The 13,536-nt window shown below is 42.5% G+C and overlaps 1 protein-coding gene across 7 annotated transcripts in view; it reads left to right on the top strand.

Annotated features, from left to right (window-relative positions):
* Positions 1-13,536, top strand: part of ALPK1 (alpha kinase 1) — a 205,727-nt gene that overhangs the window by 178,764 nt on the left and 13,427 nt on the right. For all 7 annotated transcript variants that reach the window (XM_068281338.1, XM_068281329.1, XM_068281346.1 and 4 more), the window contains 3 exons: positions 1,249-1,344; positions 7,809-7,913; positions 10,374-12,816. In XM_068281338.1, the coding sequence (XP_068137439.1) occupies positions 1,249-1,344; positions 7,809-7,913; positions 10,374-12,816 (2,644 nt within the window). The remainder of the gene's footprint in view (positions 1-1,248; positions 1,345-7,808; positions 7,914-10,373; positions 12,817-13,536) is intronic.

The raw sequence follows: 13,536 nt of genomic DNA, 5'->3' as shown, positions 1-13,536 counted from the left end.
GCTTTGTTCACATCTAAAATTGAAATTGCTGACGCCAGCAATTTTTGATTTTTTTTTGCATGCTACGATTTTGTACAAAGCGCTTTGTAAGCGCTTTTGCAGAGCGATTCCGTTTTTCCACTTCCTGACGTTAGTCAGGAAGTGAACTCTTTCACCCGGAAATGAATAAATACAATGTATTTATTCATAAAAGCGTGAAATTTAATCACCAGATAATCACCAGATAAATCGATTTGTGAGCATTTTGCGCTTTTCCTATACCTTCCATTGTAGCATGCAGCACTTTGCTGAGGGGAAAGCAGACGAAACGTGCTGATATGAGCTATCCCATGAGGAATCATTGCACTAGCGACTTCAGGGTGTTTTTAAAAATCCCTGGGGGCTCAAAAAATACTGCAAAACACCCTAGGTGTGAACAAGCCCTTAGAGAGCCCTGCCCTTGTGAGCTTACAATCTAATGAGGCCAGTGCCACACCATGCACTGTCAAAGCCAGGCAAAACATTTCACGTGCTGTTTTCAGGCCTCGTTCAAATTATACAAGTCGCTTTGCACATTTCAGCACTCATTTTCATGTTCTGAAAGGATCTGGATTTAATGTAAAAAGTATAAATTTTAACTCTGATATACATTATGCAATATTTTAAAATATATTAGACGTCATATGCCTTTACCACATGTAACAGCGTATTTATGCCGGTCTTAAAGGGAAGATCCAAGCAAAATTAAAAAAATGAGTTTCACTTACCTGGGGCTTCTACCAGCTCCATGCAGCCATCCTGTGCCCTCGTAGTCACTCACTGCTGCTCCAGTCCCCTGCTGGCAGCTTGTCGACCTCGGAGGTCGCCGGGCCGCATTGCGTACATTTTTACGCATTCCCGCTAATGCAAGAACATTAACACATACATTTTTACGCGTTAGTGGTGCAACGCGTAAAAATTTACGCATTGAACCAGTAACGCGTAAAAATGTATGTGTTAATGTTCCTGAACTAGCGGGAATGCGTAAAAATGTACGCAATGCGGCCCGCCGACCTCCGAGGGGGACTGGAGCAGCAGTGTGTGACTACGAGGGCACAGGATGGCTGCATGGGGCTGGTAGAAGCCCCAGCTAAGTGAAACTAATTTTTTTTATTTTGCTTGGACCTTCCCTTTAACAGTACCTGATTAGTTTACTGTATTTAATTGTTGTGTGTTTTTCATTTTTTCTCTTTTTTCTCGTTTTTTTATTTATTTATTTTGTTTTTCAAGGGGGCAGCAACATCTCTTGGTGCTTTGGCAGATATTTTTATATCAATGAGTGAAGAGGATTATCACAGATTCAAGAAAAATAGCCATGTAGGGTTGGTATGTATTATGTTGTTCTTTATTACTTTATTTTGGGCACCGTGCTACTTTCTCTAAATATGGCCAGTCGGGTTGGCTTTGAGAATTCAGAATGGGACTCCGATTTAAGAGATATAACACTGTGTGAATTTTAAGAATACGAAAAGATTCATTTTCCTGATTTCAATAATCTTTTACTTGGACTCTTGATGCTCTCAAAAGTGCAGAATGTGATATCTTCTCTCCTGTTATCTGCCCCCAGTTCGTATAAAGGTTTAAAGAAAAGCCAATACACATTCAAACAGTTATGACTATAAACACTTTTCAAAAACACTGTTAATAATTTTTAGGCAGTTATTACAAGATCCCTGAGTTCACACTATACTGGATGTAGAAGAAAAAACTTCTAAAAATATATCTTACCCTTTAAATCCTATTTATCCCTGTAGACACAGTTGGCAGTATAAATCAGTTGTGGGCTAACCGTCAGAAGTGGCTTCACGCTGTGCTAAATACAACAGAATCTCAGTTATCCTGCACCTACAAGGATTGGTAAATGCCAGGTTGTTTCTGGTTGCTTGAGAGTCACTATTAAAACAGGCCTAACTCAGGGTGGACCTGAACTCAGATGTTTCTCTCTGCTATAAAAGATACACAGCAGCATAATAACCTTTAAAGAAAAACATTTCTTTCGTACAGCTGAAACACTGCAGATTTATTGCAGGATATGTGTATCCTTCCTGCTTTCATGAAGCAGACATTTTGTTAACACCCTGTGCTTACCAATTAGCTCTGTGCCATGGCAGGCAGCTGATACAGGAGCCCCCAGATTTTGTAGCCAGGAGCCAGGTGTCCCTCCCAACATAAATAGCTAGAGGAGCCCCCAGTATAGGTAGCCAGAAAACCCTTCCACTATAGGTAGGCAGTGAGCCTTCAGTATGGGTTGCAAAAGACCCCCCTCCCCCCTGTATATGTGTCGAGAGAGCGATGAAGTAGCTCACCTCTCTGGGATCCACACGCGACCCATTTTCATCTCATTTGTAACAGTCCTGCCCGTGATCACATAAGCACCACATGATCACAGGTGGGGCTGTTACCAAAGAGATGGTGCACATAGGAGGAAGGCGATGAGCCGTATGTGGATCCTGGAGAGGTGAGTTAACGTCAACTCTCCACGGCCTACTCTGCATGTGCCAGCGCTCTCCCACCCTCCATTGCTGCACCTTGGGCAGTCACCCCCCGCCCTTTCCTTAAAACCAGTCTGACCTAACTAATACTTTACTTTACTTCATGCCATACCCAAACCATAAACTCTGTCTTCATATTGAAGTATTGAATTTAAAAACATGCTAACACGAAGACAAGCTTAACGTAATGTAACATAGTCTTATTACTGTAAACGGTATTATGGCAATCATTGTGCAAATTTTGAAAAGGCAGTATTTTTTTTTTCAGGACGCTTCAGCGTTTTGATTGACTGAATTCTAGATAACTGAAATTCTACTGTAGTATGACACCATACATAGCAGTCATTACCGAACCAACTTAATTAGTTGGATTGAAGTTTCATTCAGTGCTGGGCCGAAATTACGCATTAGCGTAATTCACTACAAATGCACCGTAAGCGTTACGTGTAAGGTTACGGCATTACACGTAATTAATTACGCGTAGACCGTAGGTTACGTTATTACGCGTAACAAATTACGCGTAAGACAGTAAACTCCTATTGAAATTACACAGTCTGCCGTAATCGCGTAATATTACGCTCCCGTATAATATAAAAAAAGCCGCCGACTTTAAGGGTTAATAGCAAAGCCCCCTTAAGTGCTAAGAGCCTCAAATTTGGAGAATATATTAAGGAGATCAGAAGGAAAAAGACGAAAAAAATTTTTTTTCAAAAAGACCTTATAGTTTTTGAGAAAATCGATGTTAAAGTTTCAAAGGAAAAATATATACATTTAAAAACCTGCCAAATTTAACGGTTAATAGCAAAGCCTGCTTAAAATTTAGGAACACCAAATTCCCAGGGTATATTAAGGGGATCAGTGGGAATAAGAGGAAAAACATTTTTTTCAAAAAGACCTTATAGTTTTTGAGAAAATCGATTTTTAAGTTTCAAGGGCAAAAATGTCTTTTAAATGCGGAAAATGTCCGTTTTTTTTGCACAGGTAACAATAGTGTTTTATTTTCATAGATTCCCCCAAGTGGGAAGAGTTTTACTTACTTCGTTCTGAGTGTGGGAAATATAAAAAAAAAAACGACGTGGGGTCCCCCCTCCCAGACCTCTTTAACCCCTTGTCCCCCATGCAGGCTGGGATAGCCAGAATGCGGAGCACCGGCCGTGTGGGGCTCCGCACCCTGACTATACCAGCCCGCATGGTCCATGGATTGGGGGGTCTCGGAAGGGGAGGGGCAGCCAAGCTTTCCCCTCCCCCTCTGAGCCCTTGTCCAATCCAAGGACAAGGGGCTCTTCTCCACCTCCGATGGGCAGTGGAGGTGGAGGCCGCGATTTCCTGGGGGGGTTCATGGTGGCATCTGGGAGTCCCCTTTAAAAAGGGGTCCCCCAGATGCCCACCCCCCCTCCCAGGAGAAATGAGTATAGAGGTACTTGTACCCCTTACCCATTTCCTTTAAGAGTTAAAAGTAAATAAACACACAAACACTTAGAAAAAGTATTTTAATTGAACAAAAAACATAACCACGAAAAAAGTCCTTTAATATTCGTAATTAACCATTAATACTTACCTGTCCCTTTAAAAGCCAGTTCCCACGCAATATCCTCGGAAATTGGTTAATCAGTTACAATGTAACAAAGTTGTTACAATGTAACAACTGTGTTACTTTGTAACTCCACCGCACCCGACGTCACTCGCCGCTCACCCGTTGGCCGCCGCATACACTTACGCTAAGTCCCCGCCGGCTCCCGCCGTCCACTCCGCCCACACCTGTCACCCATATACATGCTGGCACCCATGGGTGCCAGCATGTATATAGGTGACATGTGGGAGAGGCGGGGAGGGCAGCGAGAGCCGGCGGATTTGAAGGAACCCCATTGGTCTGCTAAGGACCAATGGGGCTCCTTGGAGCCCAAATACAAAGATGCTTAGAGAGCTCTGAGCTATATAGCTCAGAGCTCTGTGGTCCGTGCAGGACGCTAAGTTCCGCCGGCTCTCGCTGCCCTCCCCGCCTCTCCCACATGTCACCTATATACATGCTGGCACCCATGGGTGCCAGCATGTATATGGGTGACAGGTGTGGGCGGAGTGGACGGCGGGAGCCGGCGGGGACTTAGCGTAAGTGTATGCGGCGGCCGGCGGGTGAGCGGCGAGAGACGTCGAGTGCGGTGGAATTACAAAGTAACAAAGTTGTTACATTGTAACAACTTTGTTACATTGTAACTGATTAGCCAATTTCTGAGGATATTGCGTGGGAACTGGCTTTTAAAGGGACAGGTAAGTATTAATGGTTAATTAAGAATATTAAAGGATGTTTTTCGTGGTTATGTTTTTTGTTCAATTAAAATACTTTTTCTAAGTGTTTGTGTGTTTATTTACTTTTAACTCTTAAAGGAAATGGGTAAGGGGTACAAGTACCCCTATACTCATTTCTCCTGGGAGGGGGGGGTGGGCTTCTGGGGGACCCCTTTTTAAAGGGGACTCCCAGATGCCACCATGAACCCCCCCAGGAAATTGCGACCTCCACCGCCCATCGGAGGTGGAGAAGAGCCCCTTGTCCTTGGATTGGACAAGGGCTCGGAGGGGGAGGGGAAAGCTTGGCTGCCCCTCCCCTTCCGAGACCCCCCAATCCATGGACCATGCGGGCTGGTATAGTCAGGGTGCGGAGCCCCACGCGGCCGGTGCTCCGTATTCTGGCTATCCCAGCCTGCATGGGGGACAAGGGGTTAAAGAGGTCTGAGAGGGGGGACCCCACGTCATTTTTTTTTATATTTCCCACACTCAGAACGAAGTAAGTAAAACTCTTCCCACTTGGGGGAATCTATGAAAATAATACACTATTGTTACCTGTGCAAAAAAACCTGACATTTTCCGCATTTAAAAGACATTTTTGCCCTTGAAAAAAAAAATTTCCTCTTATTCCCACTGATCCCCTTAATATACCCTGGGAATTTGGTGTTCCTAAATTTTAAGCAGGCTTTGCTATTAACCGTTAAAGTCGGCGGGTTTTTAAATGTATATATTTTTCCTTTGAAACTTTAACATCGATTTTCTCAAAAACGATAAGGTCTTTTTGAAAAAAAAAATTTCCTCTTATTCCTTCTGATCTCCTTAATATATTCTCCAAATTTGAGGCTCTGAGCAATTAAGGGGGCTTTGCTATTAACCCTTAAAGTCGGCGGCTACCTAACATTGATCCATGCGTCAACTTTTCCGCTTGGGAGCATGGCCTTACGCATTAATTGCTAGTAGGAAATTACGCGTAAGGCAATAACGTAACAACCTGCATTACGGTATTCTTACGCATAATTGCGTAAGGGCTATGCGTAATTACAGACATGAACCGTAAATAAATGTCTACGCCGTAAGCGTAATTCCGTAATGTGTAATAGCATAAAATTACGCGTAATGATCCGTAAGCATAGTTTTTTCCATTACGCCCAGCACTGGTTTCATTAGGTTTTGGGCACTAAAGCTAAGTACACACGCTGGTTTAAATTAGGCCCTTGGCAGACGATAAAGACCGGCCTGGCCGATTATCATGAGTCAATCCAGCATGTGTACAGCAGCCGCCCAATGTCTGATAAAGCAAACCTTGATGCTCGATCACCACCCGATGGCATTGTTCTTCCCTCCCCCCTGCCTGCGGAACTCCGCTCTGTTGAGCGCCACTTGTCATATCTCCACCACTCTTCATAGCAAGAGACTTGTCAGAACTGCACTGTCACCCAAGGGATCGAGTACTGATACCTGCCAGGAGACAGAAATCCCACCGTGTGTACAGGCCTTTAAAGTCTAGATTTCCCAGCAGATGGTTGATGCATGGATTGAGTGTTATGCTAGGTACACACCATACAATTTTGTGTTAGATAGATGGTTCAATAGATAATTTCTGACATGTCCGATTTTATTTTCGATCGTTTTTCTGATCGATTTCTCATAGAAGTAAATGGAAAAAGGATAAGAAATGATAACAGAATCAAATCATAAATCGATCAGAAAAATAGAATCGGAAATCGATCGGACGGAAAATCGACCGAAAAAACACAAGGGGCTCGATTCACAAAGCGGTGCTAACCCAGTTAGAGACTTTAGGCATGATAACCATTGCACCACGCTGGTGAAAAGCCAGTTTAGGTGTGATAAGTTTAGGCATGATAAGTTTAGGTGTGATAAGTTTAGGCATGATAAGTTTAGATAAGTTTAGATCGCTTGCAAAGTCCCGTACGCAAAGCAGCGCCATTAAATTTTATACGAAGTGCACCAGACTTTGCTAGCGTAAAACTTTTGATCAGCTGTGCACTGCGGTGCTAACCCAGTTAGCGCTTCAACTTATCATGCCTAAACTTATCACACCTAAACTTATCATGCCTAAACTGAGTTTAGGCATGATAAAGGGCTTTTCACCAGCGTGCTAACTGTTAGCACCGCTTTGTGAATCAGGCCCATTGTGTGTACCCAGCATTAGCAATCACCTACATTACAGGTGTTTGTCTTAAGCTACATACATACATTAGATAAAAATTGCTCCGAACCCTAGAAAAACGACCGATTAACAGTGTTTCATTAATAATCATTGTAGAGCAGACGTGACAGACTGACCAGAAACGACAGTAGAAAACTACTGATATCGGGAGTCGGCCGTGTTCCATCCTGTTTTTGACCGATGATCATTCATCAAAAGGAATGTGTACAGTTTATTAAATTACATATTGGCAATCTCACAGGCCACAGTCGACCATTCATAATTTTTCATATTAATCATGTTTGTGCAGATATTGGTAGTTTCAGTTAATTGCACCTCAGTCGTCTCTTCACATTATCTGTCAATTACTTCTTTTCATTTGAGATCGTTAACCTTTACTGATCGATCAATGGTCAACGGTCATGTAGAACAATTTTCATAAGAGGTGTTTATGTACCTTTAGATGCTGACTGAATTGCATCATCCTGCTGTTCAGACTGCAGAGCAGTAGACACAGACTGTTTATACAGTAGCTGGGAAAGTTGCCGTCTATAGCAATGTCAGTTTGTGGTGCAGGTAGTGCCCAGTGTCACAGTTCCTAACTCCACCCTTGGGGATTTTGACGAGTCAATAACTGTAATAGAAACTAAAACCACTTTTGTCAAAATGTGTGTATACATGCTAGAATTGCTGAATAAAAGGCACAATTGATTTTGTAAGATTAAAATGATAATAAATAAACTGAGTGCACCTATAATTTTACAAATTCTTTGCTGGATTTTATGAATTTCCGGAGTTGCTGTCTAAATACTGATGTCAGACTTTTCTTGTGATTGTATTGACAGAGCCTACTGGAAGAATTTGATCACCGTTTATTATCTGCAGCAGAAGCTTGTAAACTGGCGGCGACTTATAGTTTGTACACGCCTCTCTTCGTACTCACTAATTTGGTACATAACTAATTCTTTTGCAGTCTATATTGTTTCCATGAGGCCTGTTTCACATTGGGAATTAAAGCCAAACGGATCCGGTAAAATAGTTTCGATTTCTTTTTCACCGGATCCGTAAGGCTTGGTTCACACTGCCAAATGGTAGACCTCAAAAACACACAGCGTAAACCCCAAAGGACCGCACCACAAACCAATATATCAATAATAAAGGAGCTTTATTTGTATCAAAAGTTGCACAAAATGAATAACTGCCAAACGGATCCGTGAAAATGGATCTGATCACCGGTCGATTGGATCCTTTTTCACTCCGTTACCACAGTAGCCGGGAAGGTGAGAGAGGGTGCAGCAGCCGGGCAGGTGAGGGAGGGTTAGACACCAGGATTCTTTGCAGCTAGGCAGTAGGGAGGTTTTCTTCCAGGCTTCCGTTTTCTTCTGCCTTCAACTGCATCCCACATCGCGTCATGTGACTACCATGCTTCTTCCTTCCGAGGTTGGAGGAAGCGTAGTCACATGACATGACATGGGACGCAATTGAAAGCAGAAAAAGACAGAAGCCTGGAAGAAACCCTCCCCTACCGCCCGGCTGCAATGAAGAAGATGGTGGAAGCCTGGTGTTTTAACCCTCTCTCACCCCCCCCCCTCCTCAGATGCACTGTTTAGGCCCGGTTCGCGTCTCCACCCCCAGTGGATTTTGCCCCTTGGAACGGTCCGTTTCTTCACCAGTGTAAATAAACATTCCGTTCTCTCATTGCCCCAATGCAGTGCTTCATCTTCCGTTTCCGGTCCGCTGGGCTCAGCTGTCCAAAAAAATAGCTGCAGCTGGAAACTTGCGGTCTATTCAGTGGAACATATGAAACGGATCTGTTCGAATGGATGGATGTGAGCAATTCCATAGGTTAACATTGGATCCATTCGCATCCGTTCCGTTTGTACAGTATCTGTTCCGTTCACTTTCGCGAACAGAAGTTTTTTAACGCAAGTGTGAAACGGGCCTAAATTTAACTGTATTGCATCATTTTGTTTTTGACTTGATGGGTTATTTTTTCTTTAGTTTCAGTGGTATGTTTTAAATTGTGTATTTTAAAATTGGATTTTTATGTTAGAAAAGGAAGCCATTTTGCACAGTTTTGTGTCATTTTAAAAATTCTGTCAATGCCAATAGTTTCTGAGTCAGTAACTCAGAAGATTCCTACAGATGAGGTCCTCAGATTTCTCAACTGCTTACTTGAGTCAGAAATTACTGAAACAAAATGATCAGCATCACAGCCAAGCAGCCAACATTTTCAAAAGTAAATCAAAATTGCAGCCCCCATGTCTCTCTGAGTTAAGGTGTCACTTAATTATTCTTTATTTAAGGCGTAACTGGATTACTGCCAGGTGACTGACTGAGGGCTCATTCACACTAGTGGTGTTTTTGACATTTTTTAAGCGCTGGCGATTTTCAAAATCGACCTGGAAGCACTTGTGCAATGATTCTCTATGAGAAAGTTCACATCTGAGTGGTTTGTTTCCGATCGGCTCAGAACAGCGGGGCATGGGCCACTCCGCCTCAATGGAAGGTATAGGAAAGCGCAAAACGCTCACAAAATCGCTTTGTGCAGCAATTGCGTGAGCATTTTTAAGAATAAATACATTGTATTAAGAATAAATACATTGTATGAAGTTATTTTAAATAGAAGATGATGATTTGCATATGACCCCTGGTCCTTTATTCAATTCACATTTTCTCCTATGTTTTCTCCTAGGAGATAATTTACTGTATTTTTCGGACTATAAGACGCTCCTGACCATAGGACATACCTAGGTTTAGAAAACAAAAACCAGGGGAAAAATATATACTAAACCTGGTGCATCCATGCTGAAGGGGCATCTTGTGGATTATGCCCCCTTTGTACCTCATGCCCTGTTGTACCACTTGTGTCTCTGTGTCCTCCTCTGTCCCCCTTGTGTCCTCCTGTATACCCAATGTGCCCGCCTCTGTCCTCTTTGTGTCCTCCTTTATGCCCCTTTGTGTCCCCCTATATCCTCCGTTTGTTCCGTGTCCTCCTCTGCAAGAGCGCAGTACAGGGAGTCCCCATTACGGCAGGTTGGAGGTTCATATTGGCAGGCGTTCACAAGTCAGGGACTCCCTGCATTTGGACTATAAGACACAGTGACTTTTTTCCCCTCACTTTTGGGGGAGAAAAAATGAGTCTTATAGTCCAAAAAATACAGTACATCTTTTGTTTAAAATAACTTTTCAGCTCTCTGCAAACAAAAAAACTACCAAAAAGTATTTTCTTGCTCGGTGGTGGCTTAAAAAACATTTTAATATTACGGTGTGAAAATATCACCTAGGAGAAAACTTGGGAGAAAAGGTGAATTGAATTAGGGCTATGGTGTATAGAGAGTGTAAATTACAGGTAATCTGTGGTGACGTTTTATTGTAATCATGTTGGTTTTTTTTACCTATTTTCTCAGAATATCCGTGGCATGTGCTTGTTGTCATACAGCTTGTCCAAAGAGTGCCCTGCTGAGAAAAAAACTTATTATCTTTCTGAAGCTAAGGAGTCATTTGAGATTGGCCTCCTCACCAAGAAAAGGGGAGACCAAGTGACTAGTAAGCAGGAGCTTCACAGCTTTGTCAAGGCTGCCTTTTGTCTTGCTAATGTTCATAAGTGGCTTAACAGCGAAGCTGGACCAAATAAAGAGGTGAATGAGCTCTGTAAAGATGCCATGGAAAAACTGGGGAGATATAATATGTTATCAGATGAACTTGACAAAGGAATCTTGGCCAGTAAGGTCATGTCTCTTGTAGACCTGATTAAAGGACATTTAAAGGTGCATCAATTCCCAAACTCAGATGAGCGAGCTTTTGTACCTGACAAATACAGTACCTGCGTGGATAAAAATATTGTCATTGGAAAAGTGAGTTTCGCAAATCTGTTGGATATGTACTCTCAGCATCACAATTCCGTGTGCAAGGCTTTTGATGTCGCCTGCAGGAAACACTTTACAATGAATGATGGAATGAAGTCAGGAGCATGTGTAACTGCCTTGAACACAAATACCATCAGTAGCCTAGACAACTCCTCAAGCCAGTCATCCAGTGAACAGTCAGATGAGAAATCCCGTAGAAGAAGACTTTTTCGTTCTGATGCTGTACGTTATTCTGTTGATGAGGACAGAAGCAAACAATTAAGTAGTTTGCACCGTGATAGTCATGGCTCCAGTTTGTCAAATTCTTTTAGTTGGGAGTGCATTCCTGAACATAACGAAAAGGGGCCTCAGGTTATAAGCCTAAGTTCATCTGTCACTTCAGACAATGTTCTTGGAGAAAACAACGTTGCTGATGAAATTCATATCCAGAGTCTATCTATTCAAGACAAATCAAATCCCCAGTCTAAAGATCACTTGTTAATAAAAACACCTGACGAGGAAGAAATGTCTAAGCAGACTGATCATATAAACATTGTAACTACCGGAAGCAAATGTTCAGAAACATCAGCTTCTAGCAATGTAGTCACTAGACCATCCTCTGCCAAAGGCTACAGTACATGTTCAGATGATGGATCTTTTGAGTTTCTTGAACTTACAGGTGAAATGAGAAGTGCTAATAAATCCAGCAAGCCCATCACTGCTATAGATGAGTATCCTGCCTTCAAGGTCAACACTGCAGAAGAAAGGTCACACCATGAGAATGTAGCAGTTGAAAAAAAATATACAGTGGAAGGGGTATCCAGCACCTTACAAGAATCTATGGCAGACCCTTCACGTTCCTTAGGTGGCTTAGTGGAGCAAAGTTTACACTATGGAATAAATATAGCAGATGAAACACAAGATATAACAGATGAGTTACCCATTAGTTTACAAAAGACTATAATGGTACCTGCAAGTCAGTCAGGTAGTATAGTAGGTTCAAGGTCTAACTTTGGAAAATACTTTGAAGATGAAACACAAGATACCACAGATGAATCACCCATTGATTTGCAAAAGATCATAATGACACATCCAGATCTATCAGGTGGGGATAAAGGACCAAGGATGCATGGTGGAGTAGATGTAGAATGCAAGACTCAGGATACTACAGAAGATCTACCCAATACACATTCTTCAAGGCAAACTTCTGTGGATCACTCAAGCGGTGTTTTAAGACAAACATTATTTTGTGGAATTCATGCAGAAGATGAAACAAAGGATTATACAGATGAGTCTTCATTTGGAGTATATGATTTTGTGCCAGCTCATGCCGTATCATCAGATGTTGCTGATGAACAGAGGGTCCTGTATGCAACTGATTTACTAGGAGAAACCGAAGTCCCAACAGGTGAATCAGGCTGTATTGAAGGAATTAACATTCAAGATGAAACAAATGTTACTACGGATAATGTGCCTGTCGAAATGTATACGCCTGCTGCTGTGGCTCCAGGTCAGTCTGCTGTGCACAGTAAAGCTTCAGGTTCTTCATCTGAAGACAAGTCATTAGCTACAGAGGACATTTTGGAAAAGCAATTCCTTAGCCATCAGTGGTCTGTTGAGGAGAAAGCTCCTTTAGGTCAGAGGAGTAGTCTGATTGCTTCCCTGAGTTCTTCAGGAAGCAGCAAGGCAGCAACAAGCTTTGATGAACCATGCAAAGCGGAAGCAGATGATAAGGCCAATAACAGCTTGAGTAGTAGCCACAGCTCCAGCTCCTGGCACAAAGTAGGACAATTTTCTGGAAGTTTTTCTGAGTCGCAATTATCTTTAAATTCAAGTGCCAGTTCTTTTGTTCACATCCACAAACACAGAGATCAAATAAACGAAGCCCGTTCTTTAGGTGTCACAGATTATGAGTGTCTTCTCTCCGGTGTACGCCATGAGTGGCTACTACAGAGACTGGAAAAAACTGGAGTTTTTAAATTCAAGCATTCTGAAAAAACATGCAGTAAGTATATTCATTACTTTTTTTATGCCAGTGAAAATAATGTATAAAGAAAGTGTAAGGAGCAGTTAAGGCTTGGTGTGCTAATATGGACTATGTGTTTTTAGGAAAAACTAACAAAAATGACATTGCTTAAAGATATCCATACTAAACAGTGAGGATAGCAAGCTCACGTGATTAGTGACTGCAACACATTCGGTGTATTATTATTAAATTTGTTATGCATCACTGCACATTAGGTAGGGGAGACTTTACAACAATAACACGGGACACAGGGACATCATAGCATTAAACAATATCACACAAAATAGTGATGTAACACTGAAGGCGTAAATATAGCAGATGAGTCATTATGAGTCCATATGGTGGCAGAGAAGGGCACACAGGCAGAAGGGCCCTGCCAAATATGCTTGCAATCTAAGGGGTGAGGAACAGAGACACATAGGGGGATAGCAGGTAAGCAACGGTAAACGGATGGGTCCTGAGAAGGGACACCTGCAATAAAATACACATACCTTTAGCCCCCTCCGGCCTGATCGCTCCCACGGCGTCCTCTTCTTTCTCTCCGTTCACCCGCATCTGGCCCAGGAAATCTGTCAGTCGGGGCCAGTAGGTGCATGTGCAGTCCAGCCAGGCACACTCCCCTGTCTCACTAGTACTGCGCATGCACAAAACCCTCCAGGCGACGTGAATGCACATGAGCGCATGGCTGGTCCGCACATG

Source organism: Hyperolius riggenbachi, chromosome 1 (assembly GCF_040937935.1).
Source record: "Hyperolius riggenbachi isolate aHypRig1 chromosome 1, aHypRig1.pri, whole genome shotgun sequence".
Lineage (NCBI taxonomy): Eukaryota > Metazoa > Chordata > Amphibia > Anura > Hyperoliidae > Hyperolius > Hyperolius riggenbachi.
The sequence above is the reverse complement of the archived record's forward strand: the minus strand, read 5'-3'. Positions and strand labels throughout refer to the sequence as shown.